General features: G+C 40.1%; 1 protein-coding gene across 1 annotated transcript; it reads left to right on the top strand.

Moving 5' to 3' along the window:
* Positions 1–182: 182 nt before the first annotated feature.
* On the top strand, positions 183–27,769 carry LOC147142496 (integrin alpha-5-like). Its single transcript, XM_086041398.1, has 30 exons — positions 183–531; positions 4,190–4,314; positions 5,754–5,854; positions 6,199–6,322; positions 6,849–6,910; positions 7,065–7,110; positions 7,232–7,357; positions 7,458–7,502; positions 7,723–7,766; positions 7,886–7,942; positions 10,523–10,575; positions 11,078–11,286; positions 12,034–12,225; positions 12,303–12,348; positions 12,440–12,553; positions 13,112–13,167; positions 13,564–13,721; positions 16,697–16,834; positions 18,947–19,014; positions 21,090–21,240; positions 21,407–21,499; positions 21,889–21,968; positions 22,666–22,746; positions 22,851–22,956; positions 23,999–24,157; positions 24,270–24,368; positions 25,135–25,248; positions 25,542–25,643; positions 25,733–25,855; positions 26,361–27,769. The coding sequence occupies exons 1-30, from the start codon at positions 329–331 to the stop codon at positions 26,442–26,444; spliced, it is 3,159 nt and encodes a 1,052-aa protein (XP_085897524.1). The 5' UTR covers positions 183–328; the 3' UTR covers positions 26,445–27,769.
* Positions 27,770–28,000: the final 231 nt, after the last annotated feature.

Below are 28,000 nucleotides of genomic sequence, written 5' to 3'. Positions count from 1 at the left end.
ACAGAGTAATACCGGTTATGGTAGTGGCACATTAAAATGTATCATTTAAAATATAACTGGAACCAGCTTTCTGCAAGATACAGTCTGGTGTCATTGAAAAGCTCCACCCCAAATGAGGGTGCATTGAGCACTTCCCTCTTTGACTTTCCTGTTCTCCACATTTCACCATTCACTCTGTGGATCATTGCACTGTGCCTGATCGAAGTGCAAGAACCCCTCACGACATTACTTTATGGTCAGACCTAAACTGTCCTGCGCACAGAACAGCACGGATGATGTGTTTTGCGCTACAGCTACTCGATGAAACAAGAGACGCACAAAAGGAGAGATGGACACCTTTTCTGGACCTCCATTTACGCGGCCACGGGGAAAACGTCCTTTCGCCGTGCTGCTAGTACCTGCACTCGTTGTGGTTCTGACTCACTTTTGTGAGGCTTTTAATCTGGACACAGAGAAACGCGTCGTTTTCACCGGGCCACGGGGGAGTTATTTTGGCTATTCTGTGGAGTTCTTTAGCAGCAACTCATCCAGGTTAGTTTCAATATTTGAAAATGGACATATTTCTCCGTGTCTTAAATCATTTGAAAAGTGAACTCCATTTATATGATAGTTTCTTATAATCCGGCTGTGAATTATTTTTTTATCTTTTTTTTTTTTGGATCGCACCGTTGTTCATTCATTACATGTGAAATCTTTTACACTTCTACAGTGAGCAACTAGATGGTAAAGTCAGTTGAAAGGAAACTTATGACCCTTGTGCACACACGTGTGCCTATTGTGCGCGCGCGCACCTACACGCACGCACACTCACACACGCGCAACTCCAGATTCCAGTCCAAGAGTGATTGAAAACAGACATGCACGTCTGTCTGTGAGTAATGTTGTCGTTCGAAGAGTACTGGTTGTTGAAACAGCAGACAGGCAAGTCCTCTAAATATTTCTCACACTTGGATCACTTTTAGGGGAAGAATGAGCGAGTGAGATAAATTAGCCTTTATTTGGTTGTACATCATCATCACGATTATGAAATAAATATTTAGGAGTCACCTTGCGTGTTTTATCTCAGCTTTGAAGGTTTGACACGGATGTGGTACAAATTAAGCAAATGGACAAGGGGAACTGAAAATGGACAAAAACTGTGAGGGTGGAACTATGAGGTCAGGTCAAAAGAGGAGCAAAGAAACACACATGAATTAATATAAATATAAAGTGAGAAGACTGACCGCAATAGACAACTCTATTCAACATGAAAATACAAAATAGTACTGAACATGTATGATTTCCCATTAACACCTGACTATGAAAAAATGATGTTGCTTGGAATGTTTAATTTTTGTTTACGATAACCCAATGAGCCAGAGATTAAAAAAAATAAAAAATCTCAGTAGTGTTGTAAGTGTTCAGTTTCATCGTAACGCTGGATAATATGATTTCTGTGCTATTATTTGTTATTTTTGTTCTTAGGATAATTCTTTGAGCGTTCATAGGTAGAATCCCACCACTTCACCTGACTAGCGTGAGATTGGAAGGGCAGTGTGGGGACTAATTGTGAGAATGCTGAATTAGAAGCATTTGGTCTGTTGCTGACATGGAATGATTTAGCTCGTGACCGAGCAGTGTGAATCAAACCATTCTTGCAGCGTGGTAGGTAAACAAGACAACAGGAAGAGGCTGCTTTCCAGGATGAGAATGTTTTCATTCAGCTAGAGAGGTTAAGAGGTTGCTTCAGCTGCAGTCATGCATTCTGACAATCACAAAACTATTGAGCTAATTTTGTGGTGATCACGTTACCATTTTTGTATACACGTTCAACTCATGTTTATATGGAGTTCTGTGGGGGTTTTTTTCGAACTAAAATACGGTATATTAACACAATGAAGTTGTAATAAGGAAGACAGGGCTTACTGGGCAAGAAATGTGTAACAGCTTGAATTTCAGCATTTTAACTGGAATGGAATTAGGTCAAGAAATAATAATTGTGATAAGCAATGTTCTGTGAAAATATAGCAACCCAATTCTTTTTAGTTAATGAATGAGTTTCAAAATATGACCTAATTCCTTTGTTTGACACTTTTCGAGTGCACAGTATAATGAACAATCATCCAATGCATGTTTCAACAAACAAGCTTTTGAAAATGTCAATGTCATTTAGTTAATATTTATGCAGTCCAGTGCAGGTCATATAAGAAAGAATGTCACAGCAAAATGAACTGTTTTCACAGAAAGTGACCCAAAAAAACCCCAATCAATGACGAATGAAAGAATGAATGAAATTTGTGTTTGTTTGTCCATCTTTACATCAGTTAGCTTCCTGGTTCATGGCGGATTCTGTTGCAAATGTGGTTTCAAAACAATGAAAATGCGATCATGGTTAGAGTATACCTATACGACTATTTACTGTTGTACCATGTCAAAAAGACCGCTGTGAAAAAAGCTTGTGCTGCACCAGCACACTCCTGTCAAGTTACCTTTTCACACCTGAACTCATGCGACCCTTTACCAACTCTTGTGATTGTTACATCAAACCCCCTCAAGTGACCCCTTTGACCCAAAAGTGTCAGAAAGTCATGAGAAGTTAATCATCTTGACTGGGGAAAATGAATGGGCATTAAAATAAGAATCACAACATTTCCACCATCATCTGCTGTTGAAACTTGGCAAGAAACTATTCGGATTTATTGCCATTTGGCTGACTGCAATTTGACTTATTGCACCAAACCAGCAGAATCTCATAAAATCACAAATCATATCAGAACACCTTTCTGTCATATTTTTACTTTACTAACTGCCATACAAGTGTAAAAACTCAAGTACTAACCATAAAATACAACTAATATCCTTTTTTAATTTGTTTTTTATATTTTTAATTTTGTATGAATGAATTGTATTGTTCATGTTGCATGCTTTAGTCAGTTTGATGTCCGTTTTCTATGGTTGTCACCACACTTTTCCTCTCTTGCTTCACACACAAGCACACAGACACACACACACACGCACACACAGGTCGCAGGGTGTCACCATGGAGGTGAATTTAAATAAATTACATGAGTATTCGTCCTGGTCAGTCCACCTCTGAGTGCTTGCTGGGGAGCTGCGAGATTGCCGGTTGTCACCCTGGAGGTGGACTCAGAAAAATAATAGGGTATGAAAGATTTCCTCCATTGGGACTGTGGCATTGCGCTGCTGCGGCCGCCTCAGAGTGCACCATGTCCGGTCACAATTCTGCCGATGGCCTGCTAAATGTCAACGGAGCAAACAGAATGAAGTGACATATCAGCAACAAACAATCACAGAAAAGCTTGTTTCCATATCAAATTACGGAGAACAGCGAGACAATCGGCGCACAGCTTGTTTACAGATGAGAACATTTTCCGTTCAAAATGACAGACGGGTAAGTCCAGCTAAAATAGTTAAAAAAATGGCATCATGATCAATTCCAACCCAAATGATCTTGCAATCCCAATAAAAGGTCATCATAGATAATATTAAAAAAAAGGTGTGGCATCTGGACTTGTTTAGTAGACTGCATGGCAAATGTGTTTGGTTGTTGGAGAATATTTTTGCGATGCGTTTACTCTACCTTCTAGATGAGAGGTTAAATCCTTGACTTAGTGATAACTTCAAGATATGGAGTTTAAAAATCGATTTAAATTTACTACATTATTATTCCTGCGACTGTGGGAAGCTGGGGGTGGTGCGAGTTCAGATTCATTCTGATCTCTGTTAATGTCATCAGCCACCATGATTGAAAGTTGTGCTATGCACTCTCAGCCTGAGTTTAGGAAATTTAGTAGGAAAGCATTGAAATCTTTGCCGGTTTGTAAAATTAACACATGGAATTGTGTATGCGTTATGTGAATCCATTTCAAATATATTTTACTGTACCTTTTTGTTGTGTTGTAAATGGCCGTTTAGAACCATACAGAACCAAATTAACTGAGTTATTGGCCACATTGGGAGAAATTGGCACTAATATATTTATTCAAACATCTGCAGTAGGCCAAAGGAATGTTTTTTCATTAACATTGTGTGGTCATAGAAAATCCAAGGAAACTCATGATCGATTGCCTGCCCTCTCCCGTTCTAATGGCAAAGTAATAGAAATGATTCTTCCTTATGTGGGTGATGTGTCTTTTCTGAATCAGTTCTTCACCACAAGATGATTTTGTTCTTCTTTTCTGCTGGGCAGTGTGAGCATTTTGATTGGGGCTCCAAAGGCCAACACCACACAACCCGGAATCACCGAAGGAGGAGCCGTCTTCCTGTGCCACTGGAGCCAAACTAACTGCAGCATTATCAACTTTGACAAGCGAGGTAGAAAGTCTTGCCAATTAAGTCGACTATCTACATGACTTCACCTTACGAGGTGGAAAACTACTAACTGCAAAAGCATTGACAGGATAATATTTACCCAGCATCATAATTACAGTGGTAGGTTATGTTTTTAAAGTACATGTTCGCTAATGCCGCAATTAAAAAGAATGGACACATCTACTGTATGTAGTAAACTCAGCTGTGTTTAACCTTCCATGCTATAATTAGTTTGAAGCGTTATGGGAGCTTCTTGAGTTAGTTGACCCTGCTCTTGACTCGCATGTCAGAAGTATGGCTCCCTACCGTTTTAAAGACCCGAATCCAGTAGTTCTGTTTGGATTGAAACCAGCCTTTGATGTCTCCAGTGTGTTTCGATAATGGTTGGATGGCAATGGATTATGTCTACAGTGTTTCCACACAAACTGTTATTTCCAATTGGCTGAGTGTTGCGCTCAAATTAGGGGAGAGTCACCACTGGGGAAAGGACCCCAGAGGATCTGTGTTGCCCCCACCCCTAAAAAGTTAATCACCTCCATCAGAAGGACAGGAAGCGATAAGGGCCAGCATTTGAGGATCACAGGGTCTCCCTTATTGTACACACTCATGTAATTCTATATTTATGTAACATTTCCTCTCAGACAGTATGCATTTTGATGTTTTCACCTACAGGCTGTCGTTTACTTTCACAAAATGTAACCTTTCTGCGCCAAATAGCTGATTTATTTGATTCAAGTGCACGAAAGGCCAACATTAAATATCATAACAATTAATACATCAAAAACAATAACAATCATTTAATAATATGCAGTTGTAATTAATGTTACTCCATAACTATCACCTGCAATTGGCTGGCAACTAGTACAGCCTGCCTAAAGCCCAAAGTCAGCTGGGAAAGGCTCATGCGCGACCCAAATGAAGATAAACGGGACAGAAAAAGGATGGAGGGACATAATTATCGCTGATATTATTAGCAGATGTAATGCTGTTGTCGTTGGCTGCTCCTCTAGAAACAGGAGCAACTATTACAGGGGTGAGAACAGGTTCGTAGCATAGAGTCTAAGTCAACATGACAACTGCTGGTATTACTCCCACTGCTGAAAGTTGTAAATGCAGTCGTGTTTTTATCTACTGCGCAGGGAGCAGGCTCACCTACTACAGGGGAAAAAGCAGAGAGAGAGAGAGAAATTTAAACAGCACATTAATATGTCTGCCCGCTCCTCATTCACACCTGAGACCTTATTGAGTCACATGACACCGAAGAGGGAAATGACTTTTGGGGCACAATTACGTCATTTGACTTTGTGGTGTACTCACTTTTGTTGCCAGCTGTTTTTAATGGCTGTTGGTGAGTGATTTTTAGGGGACAGTAAATGTTATTCAAGATGTATCGGATTATTTTACACTGATTTTGAATGACGTTGTCTTCTGCCGTTTTATAGGTGATCAGTATTTCTCCATAAATGACGTAAACACTCAAGTTGAGTTCAAGTCCCATCAGTGGTTTGGAGCGACTGTGCGTTCCCAAGGCAACAATATTCTGGTAGGAATCGTCCGTGACTAGGTCTTTACATGAAGACTTTTCAACTTTCAAAACAAGTCTTTATAATTATTTTCAAACACACACACACACACACACACTGAATGAGACAGGTGACTGAATCATTGCTCTAATGTTAAGCCTCTGATACTCCTATTTTCAAGAAATGCATTGTGAAAATGGCTAGAATACATACATTTGGTCTTTTGCTCATGACTCAGGACGATACTGATACTCCAATCTGTGCTCTCTGATATTTCAGAACGTGAAAGTAACTGATGAATGGGGTGCTCTGTCTGAAAAAAAAAAAGCAAAATTGTTCTTTTTATCCTGTGTGTGGCTTTCAGGCTTGTGCTCCCAGGTATTATTGGCGGACCGAACACGACACACCCTTTGCTGATCTGACTGGATCTTGTTATCTCTCAGTGGACAGCCTCAAATCCTTTGTGGAGTATGCCCCCTGTCGAACAGGTGCGGTACTACTATGTTAGTAATTGGAATTAAATTGTAATTATGTGATAACTGAATGTGTTACCTATAATATTGTTGTTCAATGAAAACCTGAAATCTCAACTTTGGGGATTTTATGATATTTCTGTGCTTTACACCTTTAAAAAAAAATATATTTTTTCCTTCATAGCATTTATTTCCCCTTTTCGGGCAAACCTTCCCCCATTCACTTTGAATTTGAAACTTAGAATATGACTGAATGTGATGTTTTGATAAGATCATGACAAAAGTCCTGATTAGAATTTGATTGACACGTGATCATTGCCCAAATAAATTAGCCATGAAACTTTTTAATATGATTTTTTATGATTACAAACCCCAATGCAATGTTTTGAGTTGACAACATCACGATTTGTATCTGTCCCCTTGATTACTGTAATTCAAATTAGCTTAGCCTTAGCTGATCTGTCTTTTATTCACATAATGCTGATAATCTTCAAAAACGGGGGGAGAAATGTGTTTCTAACTTTTCGGTTTTGCACTGTAGAAAGACATGGACCTGCAGGACAGGGCTATTGTCAGGGAGGATTTAGTGCTGACTTCACCAAGGTAAGAGCAGTGTTTGTTATTCACCCCACAGCCATTGTTGCGTTTTGACAAAAATAGGCAGTGGAGATTAAACTGTGTATAACGGGCTACAAGAGTTTATTGTAGCTTTTAAAGAAACTGGTTTCTCACAAATTCCTGCTCTTATGTGTATCAGGACGGAAGGGTTGTTCTTGGTGGACCAGGCAGCTTTTACTGGCAAGGTGAGCACACATGAATGTGGACAGTATTATAGAGAGTTAGCAGTAAATTGTTCATAAACAGTGTCACATGTCTTTCAACATTTAAATGCCAGATAAGCCAATTTACCCTCAAATTTTCTAGGTCAGCTGATATCAGCCACGCCAGACGAGATTGTTAAGGCCTACTACCCTTCATATTTTTTACTGTCGGTTGCTGGGCAGATTCAAACAGGACAGGTGCAGGGGAGCTACGATGATAGTTACTTGGGTAAGGATTTTTTAATTGTATTCAATGTACAACCAAGCTATTCACATGACGAATTCCAATGCGGTGGGTTGCCAATCCAATCGGACTCATCTCACTCCAGGTTATTCCGTGGCTGGTGGCGAGTTCAGTGGGGATGATGAGGAAGGTGAGGGTTATGTTGACAGTGTCGAGTCTGAAAACACACATGGGTGTAGGGTTTGTTGACCCTCTCAGCTCTAAAACCACTTAGTCTCCACACACATGACTGAGTATGTCTCCTGCAGTTTTGAAATACAGGGGGTAAAAAGACCTCAGAAAAGTACAAACATTGTTTCAGTCTTTCCTTATCAGTTCTAACCTTTTGCTACTTGCTGTCTTTGTTGCAGATTTCATCACAGGAGTTCCGAAAGGACTCATGCTGTATGGTTTAGTAAGGAGTACAAATAAATCGATTAATTCACTGTATACATTAATGAAGACGACAAGACCATTAACCCATATCTTTTAGGCTTCATGAACAATGATTTGTAATCAATAACTGTTTCGTAGGTGTCCATATTCAATGCAAAGGATCTGAAATCACTGCTGAACGTGACAGGAGAGCAAGTATGTACAATTTTGCCCAAACTCGAGAAAGTTTCCATACTCTATGTCTTTCATACAGTATGTCACACATTTGAAAATAGTTTAGGAGGTTGACAAGGAAGGAATTTTCCCTGCAGAGATTTGGCCGATACCAGGTCACAGCCTGAGCTTACATTAACCAACAATGACCTGTACCTCTGAACAAAATGAGCAGTTTTGAAAATGGATGGATGACATTTACAAAGGTAAATGTGAACCCTTTGGAAACGCTGGAATGTCTGCTTACATTTGTCATAAAATGGGATCTGATATCCATCTAAGTCACAACAATAGGCAAACACAATCTGCTTAAACTTAGAGCACACAATCAAACAAACAAAACAAAAAAAAACAAATTTTAATTGGGCACACGTGTGCATGGTGGAAAAAGTATGTGATCCCTTGGCGAATGACTTCTTCCAAGAGAGAAGAACTCATTTAAATCAGGAGTCAGCCAAACTAGAGTGCAACCAATGTGACGAAATTGGAGGTCTTGAACTCTGTTTGCTAATTGAAGGTTAGTATAAAATGGATGATGCAACAGGTCAACAACCCAAAGAACAGAAATAAATACCGTATATTGATATTGTAAATGGATGGATAGGCACTTCAAATGTATTCCAAAATGGACTTGTAATGTTTGTGTGTGTGTGTGTGGATCTTTTCTCCTCTGATGGATATACCATATCAGCAAACCCATTCATTTCCTGTGAGGGTCATTTTTACTACTGCATATACTGCTGCGTGTTTCTTGCCCTCCCCGTCTTGTGTGCACCCGCTCACTTGTGTGTGTACCCCCCTCACCTGTACCTCGTTATCCCTCGTTGTCATTTTATCTGTGTCTCAGGCTGTCTCGTCAACAGTTAGTCGTTGCCGGTCATCCGGTTCGATCATTCCTTCTTTCGCACCGCTCACTCCAATTTAATTCATACCCTGTTTTGATTATTGATATTGCCCTTTGGCTCGCATTTTGGAGTCCTCTGTCCGCCCATGTTACTGATCGACTGGATCAACATTTTTACTGTTGTTGAACGGTGTCCTGTTTGAACTGATTAGTGACACGAGTCTTGCATTTTGCATCTAACCTTGTTAGGATTAATGACAGGAAATGAATTAATAGTGTTACAGTTCCCATTCTGTTTGGACATGGCAGCTCCATCAGTGGGACACATTTCTATTACTGTTACAGTTCCTGTTTTGCTAAATGCAAGACCATGTGATCAACCTAAAAGCCTGTGTGTATTTGCTCTATGCGGGGGGTCATCAGCAGGTGTCATGAAGTGTTGGACTCAGCATGAACGGTGCCGAGTAAACTGTTGTAATGAATGATGTGACATTGGGGATGATAGACTCTCTGTGGGTGAATTCTCTGCTCTGTTGGCTTTTGGACTCAACTGTTAATGTCAGCTGCAAAAATACCTCGGGCAGGAGCCCCTATTGGCGGATGAAATCTCAGATTGTGTCCGTTGTTATGACCAGCTTTGAACTAAGAGCTGTGGAATTTGAACTGCTTCGGTATTGCGACCTGATGAACTGTCTCTGGTTTTTGGGCACGGCGTAACTTTTTGATGTTGATAAGGTGAATATAAAGTAAAGATGGGTGCTTACTTTCACACTATTGTAAAAAAAATCATTTGAGGAGTTTTTGGTTAGAGCTGCTTCTGATGTGTTTTTCTCACATTGCTGCACGGATGGAAATGCAAATGAACCCTAGCAGATTGAGTTCAATGTTTTGTAGTCAATACAATGGAGGGCTATTGATAAAGGCCTTAATATAACATACACATTTGTCTGTTTCCAAATAAGAAGTTCCTCATTTTTGGTCAATATTCCATCCATCTTTCTATTTTCTACTGCTTAGCCTGTTCAGGGCAATGCAGAGCTGGAAACTATCCTAGGTGACTTTAGGGTAGAGGCCAAGCTGATTTTTGAATAAGTGGCACTGTTTCACAAAGACAATAAATGTGGTGCAACTAGAAAACAAACAAACAAAACAAAACAATACACAAAAAAATTGTGTCAACTCTTTACAGGAAGTGGTGGTCATATTTCACAGCGTGAGTGTGAATAGGAAAACAGTGCCCATTTGATGTCTCAGTGGATTTGAACTTTGCCCTTTGCCTTATTTCATTTTCCCCATATGAGTTGTCTCTGCATGGCTGCTACAGAAAGACAATCTCTGGTGTTAAGGCTTGTCTTTCACTGGGGCCTCTAATCGGATTTGTGCGTAGAAATGCTACAAATCATCTTGAGTTGAATCACACAGCGTTGTAAAGCGACCGTTATTTATCATGCGTAGTATGAAATTGAAACAGACGAGCAGAGTTAAATGAGTTAAGAGTCTCAGGACACTGCCACCTTTTGTCATCTTTACAGGAGCTTGAAGATTGAGCTCCTTGAAAACGGAGAAGTGGGCACCGCAGGGGATTGTAAGATTTAAAGGGAAGCCTGTTGGGTTGAAGTTGGAGGGCACAAAAGAGAGGACATGGAAAGAAAATAAAGAGATCTATGCAGAGTGATGTAATTAGAGACTAACTGAGTCTTGTTTTTAATGTGTTCCAGATGGGGTCGTACTTTGGCTATGCAGTGGCAGCCACCGACATCAACAATGATGGGTGAGTACGTGGTGTGACTGCACAGATAATGGAAACATGGGAAAATGGAGAAAAAAGGGGGAAATGAGGAAAGGGAGAGAAATTTAAGATGGGATTAAGAAATAAAAGTTAAGACTTTTGTCATTATAACCGAGGTCAAGCATGTAGGAATTTCCCACGCAAAGCTAAGTCACTTTATCACTCATTTCAATGTCTTATATAAAAACATTTTCATTCATTTTTTCTCCACGAATTTTGGTCAAATTACAAACATCAGTATAGAACTTAGAGGGCCTTTCAGATAGTAAATATGAAGTGGGCACCGGCACTCTGATAGTCCCTCAAAGATATGAACATTTAAATGAATTAATTAAAATGTAACCAGTTAAAATGCAGAAAAAAAAACGCCATTTGTAAGAGGCTAGATTTTCACCTTTTTCCTGCTTATTGTAAATCGTTACCATCAACCACATCTTTGACGAGCATACATGTACGTATTTGTTTGCTCTTACTTCCTTCCCAGACTAGATGACCTCGTGGTGGGCGCACCGATGTTCATGAGTCGAGGGTCCAACGGGCGGCTGGAAGAGCTTGGGAAAGTTTACGTTTACCTCCAGAAGGGACCTTTGCAGCTGGAACCCAGCTTGCAGCATCTACTCGGCCAGCAGCCATTCGGCCGCTTCGGCACTTCACTGGCGCCTTTGGGTGACCTCAACCAGGATGGATTTAATGGTATGAGCATAAACACTGGGGTGTATTGAGTAAGCTGTTGCAGTTAGTGATGTGTCGTTTGGGCTCTCTGCGGTTGATTGCTCTGCTGGTTCTTGGACCGAGCTGTCGAAATCAGAGGCAAAAATACATCAGGCGGCAACCAGGAAAACTACAGTGCTCTTTGGAACCATTATTTACAGACACTTGCCTGGCCACTTGGTCTTACGTCGCTCAGTCAAAACCACCCCATGTACCAATGAAAATATTGTCATAGGCCTGCCCACTAGGCAGAGTGCTGCTTGGAAGGAAATGTCAACTATATTTGTCCTTCATTTTACAATTGAATCCCTACTCTGTATTAAACATAAGGGAGACACTGCAATCTGATGGAGCTCTACATAGTTGCCTTTGGATTATGATTCAGGAGTTTTCGTGTCATCTACTCAAAGTGGAAGGCTACGTTGTGTTTATGACTCATGCAATAATTTGGATGCTGGTTTTAGAAGATCATTATACAGCTTGCTCCAGTGACATGACAGAAAGGCCAATAAAATCTATCACACACATGAAACACAGCAAATGATGAAAATTCTGTTACTTTTTTAGCAGAACTTTAAACTGACAGTCAGTTCTACGGCATGACATGTATTCTGCTCCTTACTGGAAGCTGCTCTGCAAATTACAATTCTGTTGAGAATGGCAATTGCGTAAAACGGCCAAAAACACCCAAGCTGCTTCATATTGTGTGCTGTTTGTGTTCACAATCAGATATGGCCATCGGCTGTCCTTACGGAGGAGACGACCAACAGGGTCTGGTTCTTATTTACAACGGTTATGCGGCGGGATTGAAGGACACGCCCACTCAGACTCTCTCTGGCCACTGGGCTTCCAGCTCCTTCCCTGCCAACTTTGGTTTTGCCCTGCGAGGCAACACGGATCTGGATTTAAATGGCTACCCAGGTACTGCATTCAGGGAAATATTAAACTGAATTCCCCCTTGTTGATAACCCACTTTAATTCTCAAATTTCTCTTGCAGACCTTATTGTTGGTGCTTTTGGGGCTGACAAATCTGTGCTGTACCGGTGGGTTTAAAGCATACAGCAGTGTACAAGATATACGCCCGCAGAAAACTCGACTCTTTTGTTATTCGTGCTGTTGTGTGTCTTCACTCAGGTCTCGACCGATAGTGACCGCAAGTGCATCTCTCACAGTACAGCCAACGATGTTCAACCAAGAAGAGAAGCTTTGTGAGCTTTCCACTAGGGGTGGAACCGCTGCTGTGTCTTGGTACGACCACCCACTGCTTTCCTCTAAAACCTTCACATGCGGCTAATACAGTAACAGCATGATTACACATAATAGTGTTTTCCCCCTGTTGTGGAAATTTTGTTGCTTCTTCAACAAGAAGCTCTAGCCTTTAAATAGAGGTCTGAAAAGAAGTAAACATGGAAAATATGACTGCTGTTATGTAACACCTGTCACACTTCTATTTCAGTTCTTTAAAGTTTCCCTCACGAGAACGTCAAATGAGTTCATGTTTGCCGATTTCCTGTCCAAGCTGCTCTTAACTAGAAATGCAGAAACACAGAATTCTAAGGCCAAGCAGAGGAAGAAGGGGGAAATACACCGAGCTTCACAAATAGTCATGCTAAAGCATTATGAAGACTAACACAGTATTTTGGACGGAGAGGAATGAACTTTTTCTGGTGTTTGAAAATAAAAAAAAGAGTACATGGGAGGATATAAATAGGAATGCACACAATCTTGTGGCTCCTTTCTGAAAAAAATCATTGAAATAAACTAAACACGTCAGTGTTTGTGATTCTGTGTTTCTTCAATTTTCAGTGTCAGCGTCAGTTTCTGCCTGCTGGCTCATGGAAAACACCTCCCATCTCATCTAGGTGAAACACATGCACACACACGCCAGCCCACAGATGGTCCCTATTACAGTACCTTGCGTTCTTTGTGTGCCCGCAAGTATGCTGGCCTTAACTGTGGTCAAATTGGATGCTAACACGAAGATAAAAGGGCAATTGTGTAAACAGAGGGTCACCTGTTGGGCTCCTACATTTAAGACACATGTTTGTTGCCGGCGTGTATTATTTGTGTTCTCGGTGCCGTTGTCATCTTGAGTGAATGAGTACTTTATGATTTAATATTCTGTTGCAGAACATGACAAAAAAAGCTTATGAGCATACATGTTTTTTTTTTTTTTTACATGTGCAGAGATGTGAATGTATATGTTTTCATGCAAATTTACACTGTCGTGCCTTGTTTGCATATATGTACGTTTTTAGATTTCCTGGTGGAAATTCAGTTGGACAGTATGAAGCAGAATCCGATGGAATCCGTCAGGAGGACTCTGTTTTTGGATAGTCAGCAGCCCAGTTTGATTAAGACTTTCAGTCTGGCCAATGGACATCGCCTGTGCCATGACACCAGGGTCTACCTACGGGTCAGTTAGTCATCATCATCATTTTAAAAAATTTTCCCCAACTGGGAGTACACTGGCAAAACTGAAATATGATAAAAATTCCACATCACATCAGCATTCAAACAGACAAACACTGGCTCTAATGCTTACTGGCATATGAATAGTTTTCACAGTTTAAAGTGCCTTAATGGCTGCATTTACATGGACACATATATTCGGATTAAATGCCTGATCGGAATAAGAAGTGTACACACCCCTTTCGGAATATTCGGACCCGATCAACCCATTCGGATCAAGATTTTATTCTGAACGAGAGAGGTGGTTTACGTCGATTGTTAATCTGATCGGCTAGTGGAAGCAGAGCGAGCGTAAGACTTGACGGGTGCAAGACTGAACTGGTACATTTACAGCACTCCATTAGAAAATGTTAACTCGACGTACCAGATCAAACAGGAAAACTATACGAAATGACGGTAAAGTTTAAAGTAGAAATGGACGCAGCCATATTCTCTTGACATGGAAGTCGCTACGGCTTCTTCTTCTACTACTATTTCCGGTATATTTGATCAATCTACGCATGTCTCTATAATTTGTTCCAATGGAAAGTGTGATGCATGAACACGCAAGTCCTAATCGGATCTATATTTTAGTGTCCATGAAAACAGTGCATCCGATCATAATTTTAATCTGAAGGATTAAATACATTTTGTCCATGTAAACGTAGACAAGCGTTATAGTCTTTTTAAGAAGTATTTCATTGTGAGTGAATTTCTAACATATTCTAATCAAATAGACAAATCTGTGTGCACAGTGTGGGAAAAAAGCTCAACTCTGAAATGTATTTAAGGTCCAATGTATTCCAACCACTTGGAATAAAACAACATTAAACCACAGGGTCAAACTCCAACGGGGCGCGCACATTTGCTTGGCTCGACCTCTTGGAAACATGCTATGGAACAATCTGTTATGAAGCAATGTTGTCAAGCAATGCTCTTAAATTGACGTTCAGTGAATGCATACGAAGATCAACAAATAGTCTTGACTGATGTTGTTGTTGGTGACACTCCAAGAAATGTGGGGTAGGTCTGCTACAGGTCAGATAAAAGACTGCCAGTGAACTCGCTGTCTAATAAAATGGAATTTGTCCTCAGTAGACTGCAGACCTCCACCAATGCCAAACAATCCCTTTTTGGATCAGCATCAAATTTGCCTTGAGAGTCTTATTGTCTCCTGTCTGAATTGAGTAGCTGAGATTGATCTATGTGTATGGTTTATGGAGAATCAACAAAAGCATTCTCAAGCATTTTTGATGATTTGAATGTAAATGAGTTGTTAACAAACGAACAGAATTGGATTTTTGCCTAGCTTCTTTCAAAACATGCAATTCGTAAAATTAGTACTGCAAATACTTTAGTTGGAACCCTTTCAAAATGACTGTAATTCAATGAAGAACCTGTGTATTTATGTGCCCCAGATGCACGGTAGTTTCAAGAGAAATGGGACGTTGATGTTGTATAGTAGTCATTAATTGTGTGACATAGCAGTTGCATATGCAGTATATATGTTTTTTTCAATCCGATATAGCCGATCAGATCGGTGCAAAGTCTAAAATCGACTTTTGGTCAATATAAAGATAAGTGTGCAATAAGATGTAACCATTGTGCAGACCCTTAGGCCTTTTCTATCCAGTCATATAATCAGACGGCACCTGCAGCACCGGGTGAATGTAATTACCTTTCTGGTATAGGACAAAGGTTAAAGTCATTTCCTAATAGAGAGGTTTTGAAGTTTGTTTGAAGTGTTGTTTTTCGAGGCACTTATTACCGAATGCTAAGGTGAAAGGACTACAGTACCAATCATCTCATCACTCAGTGATGCTCTGATCAAACAGCACGACAAAAACACTCAAGAGCAGTCTTTTGCTCTTTGACAGGATAAGAGATGGTTCGACCTGGAACTGGCAACCATATCCTCGACTGTCAGTCAACATGTATGTTTTTGTGCGCCTTTCTTTATTTGTATTCTGTCTTTACTGACATTCCTGCAGATGGAGGAACCGAATACCTTCTAAAAACAAAACAGACAAAGGTCTCCATTGTTGACACGCTGTTTCTGAGTTCAAAGTGTGGCATCTCTCCTTATATCTGATTGGCTATAATGCATGCAACCAAGCTTTTCCATCTATCTATTTACAGTACCGTTAATTCCAGAGGTGAGCATTCCACCAGACTGACGGAACATCACTGTTGGATGCCTATTTCGCTGTCGATTGATGAATGACGGGACACCTTTTAAAATAGACGGACTGAGTGGGTTTTCATCCGCCAATCAATGTAATCGTTAGTAACCGAGGACCGTTAGTCCCTTACTGGTGGACACCCGTTTTTCTGATGTTTTTTGGGGGACCGACTGACGGCCCAAAGGACTTCTGACGGACTTAAATGACTGACTAACTGATGGATTGATGGACTGATGATTACAATTCAGTTTGTCACAAAAAATGCCGGACTGACGAATAACGGATGGGTACCCTGAGCGCTGACGGATGGCGAATGATGTACTAGCAAAATTTTGTAACATACCCACCTCTGGTTAATTCTGTTCTGGGTCGCAGGGTGCTGGTGCCTGTGTCAACTTACTTCAGGCGAAAGGCAGACTACACCTCGAGTCAGTCAGTCGCAGGTCACACATAGAGCCGGACAACTAATCTCATTCACATTCACACTCTCACCGAGTGGGAACTGAACCATCCCAGCCTGCACCCAAGTCAGGCGAATGTACCACTGCCCCATCAGTGACTCATATATACAGTACATACGGTAGATGTTTACATATATACTTCTTCATGTCGCTGCACAACACATTTGGAGTGAACCTCATTGTGGTAAAGGTGGCCAAGCATTTATGTGTGGGAAACTGAAGGGAAAATCTGGGTTTGATGTTATTTTCCCTTTTCTTCTCTGTTCCTCATGCAAGTGAATCTCTTCTGGTTTCAGGCAGAAGAGGAGTTTCGGGATAAACTCTCCCCCATATTCATCAGTCTGGCCTTTAGCCTGGATTCACAAGCCCCAGTAGACCAATATGGCCTCAGACCTATCTTGAACTATAACACTGAGCAACTAATAGAGCAGAAGGTATGTACCTATTTCTCACATTTTCCGAGCTATTTTCAGGACAATGAGGACAGAGGTCACACTAAACATCTCGACAATACTGTACCACCTGTATAGCCACACACCTTGTGTTCTATAATCGAAGTATATGGCCTTTAAGATTATTTCCATTTGAGCGAGCGACAGAGCCCTGTAGCAGATGGCGTGATGGATACCTTACCGAAACTGAAGCTCATCTCCCACTGTTTGCAATTAGTATGATACACATGTCAAATTGCATACACAGAGGTCACTGGCAACCATTTTGAAACTGACATTAAACGCACAGTCCCCTTTATAGTTGTGAACCCCATATGGTTAGAGGTTTAGGGTCAACCCCAATAGGCCAAGAGGATTTTGGTCTCCAATTGGTCGTGTTTTTCACCCTCTGCGCATATGATGAAGGTTTATGGAGGACTGGTGAGCTTTGGTTGTGCAAAAACACACAAGGAGAACTGACACTTGTGTTTGGGTGGGGTGGCGCTCAGCTTTGAGACATCTGGATGTGGTTTGCTTGTACATGTCGCCAGTGCTCTCCTCCATGAGGCAAAAGGCTGTGTGTGAGCACGTGCACATACATGTACATGTCATACGTGTGATATAAGCTGATCTGAGCGTGTGACGTGTTACTTTATAGCAGGACACGCTAAAGCCTGGGATCCTTCAAGGGAACGCAATCAAAGTCATCTGTTTTTGTTCTTGCATCTCTTCGCTTGAACAGGAACGACAGCTTCCTGATCCATTTATCAGCGATCAGAAGCATACAAACCATCGATGGGCTCATGTTCTTGATAGAGAGTTTACACATTATGACAGTATTTGCTTTTTTTACTTTTGTGTATCCTCGTTTTAGCGCAATACAACCTGGCGCGGACTCAAAATTGTTAAGCCATGAAAGGTTGAAGCAATCACATATGAAGTAATGCTCCACAGGACACACACATAGATGGTTTTTGGAATGCCTGTGTAGTTCCTAGACTATGGCGGTAGTCTATGCAGGGTATGCATCCATCCATCTATTGACACATTCACATGACCTCATATTTTACAAACACAATATTAATCACAATGCCTTGTTTCAACTAGTGAGCCTGCATAGAACGTAATTCTTGAAAAAAAATGTTTGGGTTGACTTCCACTTCAACTAGATCAGACACATTTTTCATCCGATTATTGTTCGTGTTTTGAGGGTCAGCACACTATTTCTCAATGTGTCGCAGACATTATTGTTGTTTTCTGTCATATACATCAGTCTGTTGAGAAGGTAGCAAACATGGCTCACCTGCAAAGTTAAAGAGGTGAACATCAACCAGGAATGATTAAACTTGAGATGAGTGACAGCATTTGCAGCCCTGTGTGTTTGGTGTTGAATGCCTAATATCCTTGAGTGTAAATAAAACCAGAGACTTGAAAGTGAATCTTCCTCGAGACTTTTAACTATTGCCAGGCTGATTCTTTGGCCTCTGTAGCATTCTATTGGAATTTAATGTCTCCCATATGTTGGAGAGAAGAGGGTAACAATAACAGTAGAGTCCAGCACATAGACGGACTGCTGGCAGAAAAGCAGGAAAATAAAGAATAAGGCATGAAAGGCACATTATAGAAATGAAATGGCATTCATCTTAGCTTAGTTTTTGCCAAGCCGTCTGTCATATAAGACCTTCGAACAAATTAATCCTTTCAACTCCGTGAAATCTGAATGTTATGGTTCAGATTAGCTTTCCCTCAAAAATGTAATAATAGTTTAGATTGCAATCATCTTCCATTCTCCTTATCCTTGGTCATATTGTCTCTATTCCTCAAATTGTGTTTCCCACATAAGTACGTTACTCTTTCCGTGCCAACATGAAACACGTACTCCTCCCAACAGCTTTTAGGATTGCGGCTGATGCGTGTCGTATATAGCTATTGGTGTGTAGCCGTTATCCTCACTTATCCTTTCATTAAATCATGATTCTACTGTACGGGTGTCTGTAAACATCCACTTCCTTAAAAGCTTTTCTGTATATATACATTTGAGCTCTTTTCCCCTCCCACACAATATACATAAGTAACCCACTCTCATTCATTTCTTTATACTACCGGCTTTCTCAGGCCCAGATTCAACTGGATTGTGGAGACGATAACATCTGTGTCCCTGACCTCAAGTTGGCAGTTTTTGGGTGAGAGGAAATCACCTTTCTATTACTTAAACAGTATCGTACAATACATATTGTGTATATTAAAAATGTTTGATATGATATACTTTCCTGTGGCATCTACTTTTCAAAGGATGCATTGGCCATATGAATTATATTACATTCCCACATGTCCGAGTATGTGAATGGCTTGAATACTTTACGCTGCCGTCTTGTGTGTATGTGTGTGTTCGTATTGGTGTGTACGTGTTTCTACGTGGGGATAGGAGGAGCGGGCTTTTGTATACTTTTTTTTTTTCATTGTCTGTTTTTATCTCTGTTGCATTTTTATAGTATGAAAAATGCTATATAAATAACATTTGATTTGAACAAATCATGGTCCACTTGGACTGGCAGTGCACTGCAGAGAATAATAATTCAAACATGGCTGACTGGCCAAGAAAACACATTCAGCAAAGGCTGTAAAAATGCACGATGCACACAGTGTATTGTGCATGGCAAACATTTTAAACATGCAAAGGAAAAAAGAAAGAGGAGTAGAAGTTTTTTAGTGCTATGCTATTGGCTCAGTTGGCTGAATGGATGAATTGAGATGATATACTTTGTACAATCTATAGCGGACAAACACACTCTGGTCCTATGGTGACACCATTTCTCTTAGCTGAAGAAACCCAATCCCATCCCAAAATGTTCGCACCATGGCCGTATATCATCTGTCATAGCTGTCATTTGAGCACATTGTAATGAATCAACTGTCAAACGGAATAGAACATCCCGACATTTGCCCATTCTCACCATCTATACGGTGTGATCGTATCAGTGTTACTTCCTTTGCCTAATTCAATTCAGCTGCTGGTCTTACCTCGCAAGGGGCTGCTGTGTTCAGACTTTCTGCGGAGAGGGGGAAGGGATGGCGGAAATGTGAAATCAAAGAGGAATCCTGATTTTGAGCCTCAACCAGACTTTTTTTTTTCTGGTCTGGTGACTCAATAGAAACACGACTGTGCTGTTGGGGGGAGGTTGTGCTGTGGGATTCATCACAAAATTGAAAGGCGTCACTGTTAACAAGCTCAAGAAGGTGGAGTGAGTTTCCTGAGACAAATGGCTGTGATCAGATGTGGGTCATTTCCCTGGTCGGTCATGGACAGTAATGCATATAAGTGGTCTCTGGGGACTGTTCCTCACAAAGACCAATTGTGAGGACTTTGGAACCTTGCTTTCCATTGCATTTTCTAATCACTACTTGGTGTCATATTGCACCACATTTATTAGATGTGGATACACATTTGCTAACCAATTTTTAATGTGCATCATACACAGCAGTTGATTTCACGACAGGATTTTTTTTTTTCCCTTTACGGTAATCTTTATTAACAGCACAACAAGTAATCTGTTTATGTCTCTGTAGAACAAGTGAACAACTTTTTGCAAGAGTTAATATACGTTGTACCTTCATCTCGATAAGAAGAGGAAAATATCTATTTGTATGCAATTATTTCATACAAGAACTAAAAACGGCAAAACCTGAAATCATCTACCCACTAAAAAGGTGTCTAAAGACAAATGCTTAATTGACCATTTGCTGCTGTTGTGGTGAAAGTTTTCAGAAGCTGCAACATATCGTCGCTGTTCTATGAAAAACACGTATGTCCAATTTTTTTTTTTTTTTAATTTTCACATTAATGGGATGTCCGTAACACAGAAACCCCATTAACGTAAAAAGAAAAAAAAAATGGACATCCATGTTTTTCACAGGACAGCGACGATATGATAAAATACTACAGACTGAAAATTACTCATAGGGCCCCTCATCATTATTTTCGTAATAGCAATAGATGAAATTATCATGTTCATCCTGGAAGGAAACTCACAAGGCAATTGGATGAAGCGTTTGCGTCTTTTTGAATAGTTAAACAGGCTTTAAGGACTTGTGTCAGCAACATTTAACGTTTTCAGTGAGATTTAAAATACTGCACTGGCTTTTAGCAAGGTAGAAAAAATGTGTTGTTGTTGAAAACTTACTACCCATTTTTTAAAGGGTCCCGAGTAAATCGTTACAGTGAGAATCCTTTTGATGATGATATGTTATCATCACCCAGTGACAGAAAAGAAGTTTACCTGGGCGATGAAAACTCCCTGAGGCTCTCCTTCAATGCCAGAAATGAGGGAGAAGGCGGAGCCTACGAGGCTGAGCTCTACGTCCGGCTTCCCAAAGAGGCTGACTACAGCGGGATAACGCGCAACAATGCGGTGAGAAAGACAACAGTCTCGGTAGCCACAGTGTAAAACGTACATGACTGGATGGTAGTCAATTTATAGTATGGCATTTATGTATTTTGTATTTCATATACACTGTCAGTTTCGTTCTTTCTTTTTATATGTTAAATTCAGTTTTTGTCTTTGGGGTGTGTTCCAGAGTCTGACTCAGCTAACATGTAGCTATGAGGCAGAAAACGAGACCCGCTTCCTCAGATGCGATCTGGGGAACCCCATGAAACCTGGCACTAGTGTAAGAACTAATATACATCAGACATTGTCTCGATTTATTTTCTTACACAACAATTAAGTCAAGGCATGTTGTTATTCTTTGCTATATAGCAGCGATAAAGTAAAAGAGAGAGGTTAGTTACCAGAAAATGGCCTAGTCTCATTTCATGATTGGAACCATGTAAAGTCAAATCTATAGACTTTTTTCTAAATACGTTATATTGTATATGTTTGAAGATAATTGCTGAAAATGTGCAAAGGCTAGGAACTATTCAGTACTGAATTGTGGCGATATGCTGTAGAATGAAACTGCTTTTCAATATTTCAGTTGCAAAGTGTCATTTAAAAAATTTTTTTTTTTTACTATGTGTCACTCCATTCTTCAAATAATCACATATATTTCTTCCCTAGTTTTGGGCAGGTCTCCGCTTCACTGTTCCCAGACTCACAGACACTCATAACACAATACAATTTGAGCTCCAATTAAGAAGGTAGGTCTCCTTTTTTTCCCCAGGTTGAACACAATCCATTTCAGGATGTTGGTTGAACTCAAATTAGTTTAAAGAAAATATTTTGATCGGTTTTTGTTTGGCTTTGCTTTTAAGTGTCTCCCATGCCAACAGCCATACTTAAAGTCCTCTTTTTAAAGCACTTATATTTAAGGCAATTCTTATTGACAGAGCAAATGATGGTGGCACACTGAAATGAACTTCTTGCGTAACAGTACAGATCAAAGTGCAGTTAAGACAAACAGCTACATAAAAATCCTGTGAGTTGCACAATTTACATTGCCCTTGAAAATCTGCGGATACAACTGCGTAAATAAACCTAACTACTTACCATTACATGCTCTGCTAATACAATCTTCTTTATACAATTCTTTATACAATCGTAGTAACGGAAAAGACAAATTCATCCATATATCCAAAATAACACCATTTGTTATTTTTTTTTCTTTTTAGAAACAATTATTGCAATTTGAATGACAACTGCCAATACTTCAAATGCTCGTATCAGTAAAATTGTTTTTCTCAAGGAAATTCAGTGGGTTATTTATTTCCGGTTATTTATCCATTTAAATGAAAATGACCATATCCACATTAGATTGACTGTCATTTGTTCACTGTTTTATCAGGCAATGAATATCTATGAATCCGTGAATTTTTCCTCTTCTTATGTGTCTTGCAGTAAAAATGCAAATAACTCGGAGAGTGAAGTAGTTCTGTTCCAGTTGGAGGTAGCTGCGGTGGCTAACGTTATTCTGCAGGGGTGAGACATCGTCGATTGTTTTCAACCTTCCTGGTGCATTATGTATCCATTCTTCTTTTGTGTCATCTACTCGGGCTGACACTGAACTTTTACATCTGTTTCAGTGTTTCCCGGCCAGACAAAGTCTTCCTCCCTCCCCCCAATTGGAGTGCTAGTCAGAGTCTGACGGATGAGCAGGACATCGGCCCTCAGCTTCAACAGGTCTATGAGGTACAGTATCCCACAATTTTCAGCATCTTCTCACAAAAAAATAGGTTGTTCGTGATCACTAGCAATTGTTCAAGGGTCTTTCTTTACAGTCCCCACAATGTTCCCGTCATTAACTGCTGCAGTTTTCCTTGAGCTACCCGTTTGATGGCTCTTTACTGCCAGTGGTTTTCTTTCTTCTTCTGTGGTTTTACTGATTTTTTGATTGTTTGTGCAGTGGCTCTTCTCTCAACTACACAACTGCTTGTGTTTCAGCCACAGAAAGGTTTTGTGGCGATCATGTTAGTTGTAATGCTAACTGTAAAAAAAACCAAAAAACAACAACAACAAAAAAACAAACGAACATATTGTTGATATTTAGGGCATTTTTTTGTTTGAAGAATCAATCTACACTTTTGTTGAAGTCTTCTGCAAATTATAGTTTCGAACTATAGTTGGCCATCACTTATTTCTTTTTTTTTTTCACCTATTGACAGCTCTCTGGTTCTCTTGTTATTTACACCACCAACTTGTAGAGAAGTAGACTTCACAGGCAAAAAAACAAATCCGAACCTAAGAATAGTCGTCAAGCGCTAGTTGATGTTTGAATAATCAATTCTCACTTCATGTTAACACACTTGCTAATCAGATGCTCCAACATTTCTGTTCAAATGAAAAATGAGTAGGTTCAAACAAAAGGTGCTATCTTCTCAGTAAACGCCGAAATGAAAGCAAATATTTTGATAGTCATCTTTGGATGTCAAACCAAAATGTTTTCACTGTTCAGCAAAAATAAATGAACTGACCTCACTGTTCCAATACTTCTGGGGGTAAATGCATATGATTACTTGGCTAGTCTGAATCTGAAACACGTGGCTTGGAGATGGCAATAATGTTCTATCGCTGTAGTCACGTCTTGTCAGCAAATACTATACGTCAGTTATCTGTGAGCACTATTGAGGTTAATTTAATAAAACGATTCACAAATCTCACAGCCACATTTTGTGCAGCTTGGGTCATTGTGGTTCTCGTGCAGGCACGTTCAAAATGACTTTCTTCTTCGCAGTTGGTCAACAATGGCCCCAGTATTGTCAGCCAATCCACACTGGAGGTGAGATGTCCTCTAAGGGCTCACAGCCATGACCTGCTCTACCCTGTGGAGGTAGTCACTGAGGGGCCACTCAGCTGCTCCTCCAAACATGCCCTGAATGCCCTGAAACTCAAGGTGAAAAATGGCCGGATAAAGGCTAAATATATACCGTGGTCTTGAACTGTACTGTATTTACAGTTGGCCTTTTGTGTGACTGCAAATGTATCTTCATGTGTTTCTACTTCAGTCTCCGGCTTCAAGAAGTCCCTCATCTCTGGAATCTAGGATGGAGCATCATATCCAGAAGAGGGAGGCCAAAGGTCCCATGACTGGACAAGGAAACTTGGTGATTCGAATGTTTTTTTTTAATATGCATTTTCTTGATATGGTCGGTAGGTTTATATTCATATTCATAATGACTTGTTTCAACTAGTGGGCCAACATATTCTTGAAAAAAAAATGTTTTAGTCGACTTCCCCTTACCGTAAAGTCATTAAATTGGCAATTCTTTATCGCTATTGAAACCTTTCATTAAGACACCTGGGAACTATTTTAAAATGTAGACGAGATTGCATAATATATTTCCTTTCAGTTTGCCTGTATTGTGTTTTGAATGTTTAAACTGTTGTATCAGCATGTGGCATTTTTCCCTTTGAGTTTTCCCCCCCCACATAATTACAGTACATGACCTTAAATACAAAGTAGGGTCATTGAGCTCCACTGCAAGACAGAAGACCATAGTACAGCCTTTGTGCTTGCAAAGTATATAAATTCGCATGCGATTGTTGCAATTAAAACAGGAAATGGGAATATAATGAACCCTGGTCCATATCGACTGCTGTCTGCTGTTTATGAGAGGAAGTTAATTATCTTTGTGGTTCACTGGACCGCTTGTTGCAGCCTATGTGACGTCTGAGTGTTTTTAGACTGCACATCTTTTGTGTCGTTCAACCACAATAAAGATGTCACCAAAGAGAGAAGACTTTTTTTTTTTTTAAATAATTCAGTTGTGCGGCGAGAAGCCACCGAAGTCATTCAATTATGTGACAAAATAAATACAGTACAGTATTGTTAAATGCCACATGGGTTATGTTACCCGTTTCCCATCACAGACATGCTCGACTGTGGAGTGCTGGCGGCTTGAGTGTCACATTGGGCTGCTGCAGAGAGGAGCCAGCGTTATCTTGAGTGTTCGCTCCAGACTTTGGGCGGAGACTTTCCTCGAGGTGAGTCTGCAATTTCCTCTGCAGAGTAACTTAATTATCTTCCTTCATGTGAAGACTTTGAGGAGCACCCAAAGGCTAATTATACTGCCCTCTGGTGGACAGTGTGAGCCCTCACCCCATGTGTAATGAATCATATAGGAGACATGCCATTTTTAATTGTTTTACCTTTCTATACTGATAGTAACTAATTTACTATATGCAGTAAAGGCTCACCAAAACCGATATGTGCCCGCATGGTATACCCGACCGTGAAAGTTTAGGTCTTCATGTGTATCTTTTCTGCTTGTTGTCAGAGGCCCTACAAACAGTATGTTTTGGAGTGTTCTGTTCATTTCACTGTCGACAAGATGCCCTACTCTATTCTTCCAAAATCCAAACAATCTGGATCTAAAAAGGTAAGTCGTTTTGGCAGCGCCTTCTGTACAGTTTTTTACGTTTTATTGTGTGGACTCGGCTGAACCGGTGATGGCTTTCTGTTGTTCAGGTGGTGACGTCAGTGTTGTGGAACAAACCAGACAGCCTGTTCTATGTTCCTGTGTGGATCATCATCCTGGCTGTTTTAGCTGGGCTGCTTTTACTCTCACTGCTCATATATCTGCTGTACAAGGTAGCAATCTTACAAATCATGTCTAGGGGACAAATGTTTATGTTCAGGGCCCAAAGCATAGATTATTTGCCGTGTGGTCTTTCTACTCACGTTTCAAGATCACCTCAATTGTGCTGTTACATGATATTTGTGCTTGGATTGCACTTAATGGCTCATCTAGAATGTTTTTAAAGAGTTTCATTTATAAAACATTCAAATCTAAGCTCATTTTGAACTTTTGATTTTGAAGCACATGCCTTAAAAACAGCATATTGTGTGAGATGATATTGACTGTAACATGAACTGACATGATGACATTGGCATGACATTTTTTTTAATGGTATACATTACATTGTTTAGTTGAAGATACGCAGAACTGACTGAATGTCAATATACTGAATCTTTTTTGCTGTAACACAACTCTGTATAACAACACAATTTAAGGGATAGGCAATGGTTTTTTTTAATCTATTTTGTTTCAAATTAAGCCAATTTGCTCATTTGTTTTCATTATATATCGCTCTAGATGGGCTTCTTCAAAAGGTCCGATCCATATGGTACCACCATGGAGAAGGCCCAACTCAGACCCCAGGCATCATCAGAAGCCTAAATCCAAGAAGGAGCAACACAAGTGATATATGATCACATTCCTAAATTATTAATGAGACTTTCTAACGATGGGCAGAAATTGTTGGTGGGCATCTATGGGTGTTGGATCACTGGACTACGCATTACCTGGTGCTGCACTAACGTACAAAAAGCAAGGTGAGAGGAGGGCATGCAGTTAACGGAGCGCTGCTGTGGAAGACATTCATTTTGTTCAATCACAATATGAACATGTGATCTGGATATTCTTCTGGTAACAACTTTGGAAAGGAGGCTCAGTTTTGTCCATCTCACACAGGAGGACTTACAAGTATGAGTGTGTTGCATTTAAGCCTTTTTTTTTTTTTTTTTTTACCTGACCATGCGGTTCCATTACATTCATCTTCACATTTGTTACATAATGGATGGTTTTCAGATATTTTCTATGCAAGTAACTAATTGGCGAATGCAATGGGCAGTGCCCTCTGTCAGGAGTGTCTGAAAAGAAATTTGAATAATAATGTTACAAGGCTATGTGTTGGTAAAACTTTCCGGTCTGCCTGTTAACAAATATACATTTATTGTGTAGCGGTTTGCACGTCCTCACAGTCGAGAGGTTCCAGGTACTTCAGCTTCCTTCCTCATTCCAAAAACGTGCACGTGGGTAAATTGAGGACTACATTTCCGATAAGTGTGAATGTGAGTGTAAATGTTTGTTTGGTAATACATGCTGGTGGTCAGTGCGTACCCCCCGTCAGCTCACCCGCGACCCAGATGAGAACATTCGGTACGGAACATTGACGGATGGAGATTGTATAGACATCAGTGTCTTAAAAATCAAATTACACTCACAACAACCGAAGGAGCCTTGAAACAGAATCTGATCATCCTTAAAGTTTCATTCACAATTTCATTAGCCTGGCTACTGTAAATGTCTGATACAAGAGTTTATATATATTTTTTTTTGATCACCAAACGATACATGCTGGTCCTTTAAAGGCCTGTTTCAGTCCAGGAAACACAAACAAAAGGTACTGATGCTCTGGTATTTCTTGTCTCTGCAAAGATTCAGTCCAGGTTGCAATTTAAGGCTCAGTTTGGTATTTCTGGATGACACTGACGTTACGTTTGAAAGAACTTCATACCAATAATACTGTCGTTATTTATACCATGGTGTAAGTTGATTGTGAAATGCCGTACTGTACTGCCTGCAGGACAATCCTGATCAAACTGCAAATGTTTAACTTGAAAATTTCCTCTCCCATATTGGGAGGTAGTTTGTGCTTGTTGTAATGTATGGTGTTTATATCTTGACTCAGAATAAAGCATCATTGTGTGTACCCATCCTAATTTGACATGATGTCTTGGGTGGAGGGAAAAGCAGACATAAATGTCATCTAAATAATAATGTAACATATAATTTTTTTTTTTTTCTGAGATGGCGCCGTGAGACCGGCCACTTGTTGCAACGGCACCGTTTCACAATTGTGTTTTGAATGGTTTTGCTATGCAAACAGCTACTGTACTTTGGGGGCACGTTTAGCATAAATAACATAAGATTAACATACATATTACTGTGAA

This window comes from Filicampus tigris, chromosome 9 (assembly GCF_054856515.1).
Source record: "Filicampus tigris isolate MCC_2025a chromosome 9, RoL_Ftig_1.0, whole genome shotgun sequence".
Taxonomy (NCBI): Eukaryota; Metazoa; Chordata; class Actinopteri; order Syngnathiformes; family Syngnathidae; genus Filicampus; species Filicampus tigris.
Note: the sequence above shows the minus strand (reverse complement) of the source record. Positions and strands in the feature narration are given on the sequence as shown.

Bases quoted from the DNA above. Each gene is read 5' to 3' on its own strand.
- LOC147142496 (XM_086041398.1), top strand. From the start codon at position 329: ATGGACACCTTTTCTGGACCTCCATTTACGCGGCCACGGGGAAAACGT. The intron at 6,911-7,064 runs GTAAGAGCAGTG...TATGTGTATCAG, and splicing joins TTAGTGCTGACTTCACCAAG to GACGGAAGGGTTGTTCTTGG. The intron at 12,349-12,439 runs GTGGGTTTAAAG...GTCTTCACTCAG, and splicing joins GACAAATCTGTGCTGTACCG to GTCTCGACCGATAGTGACCG.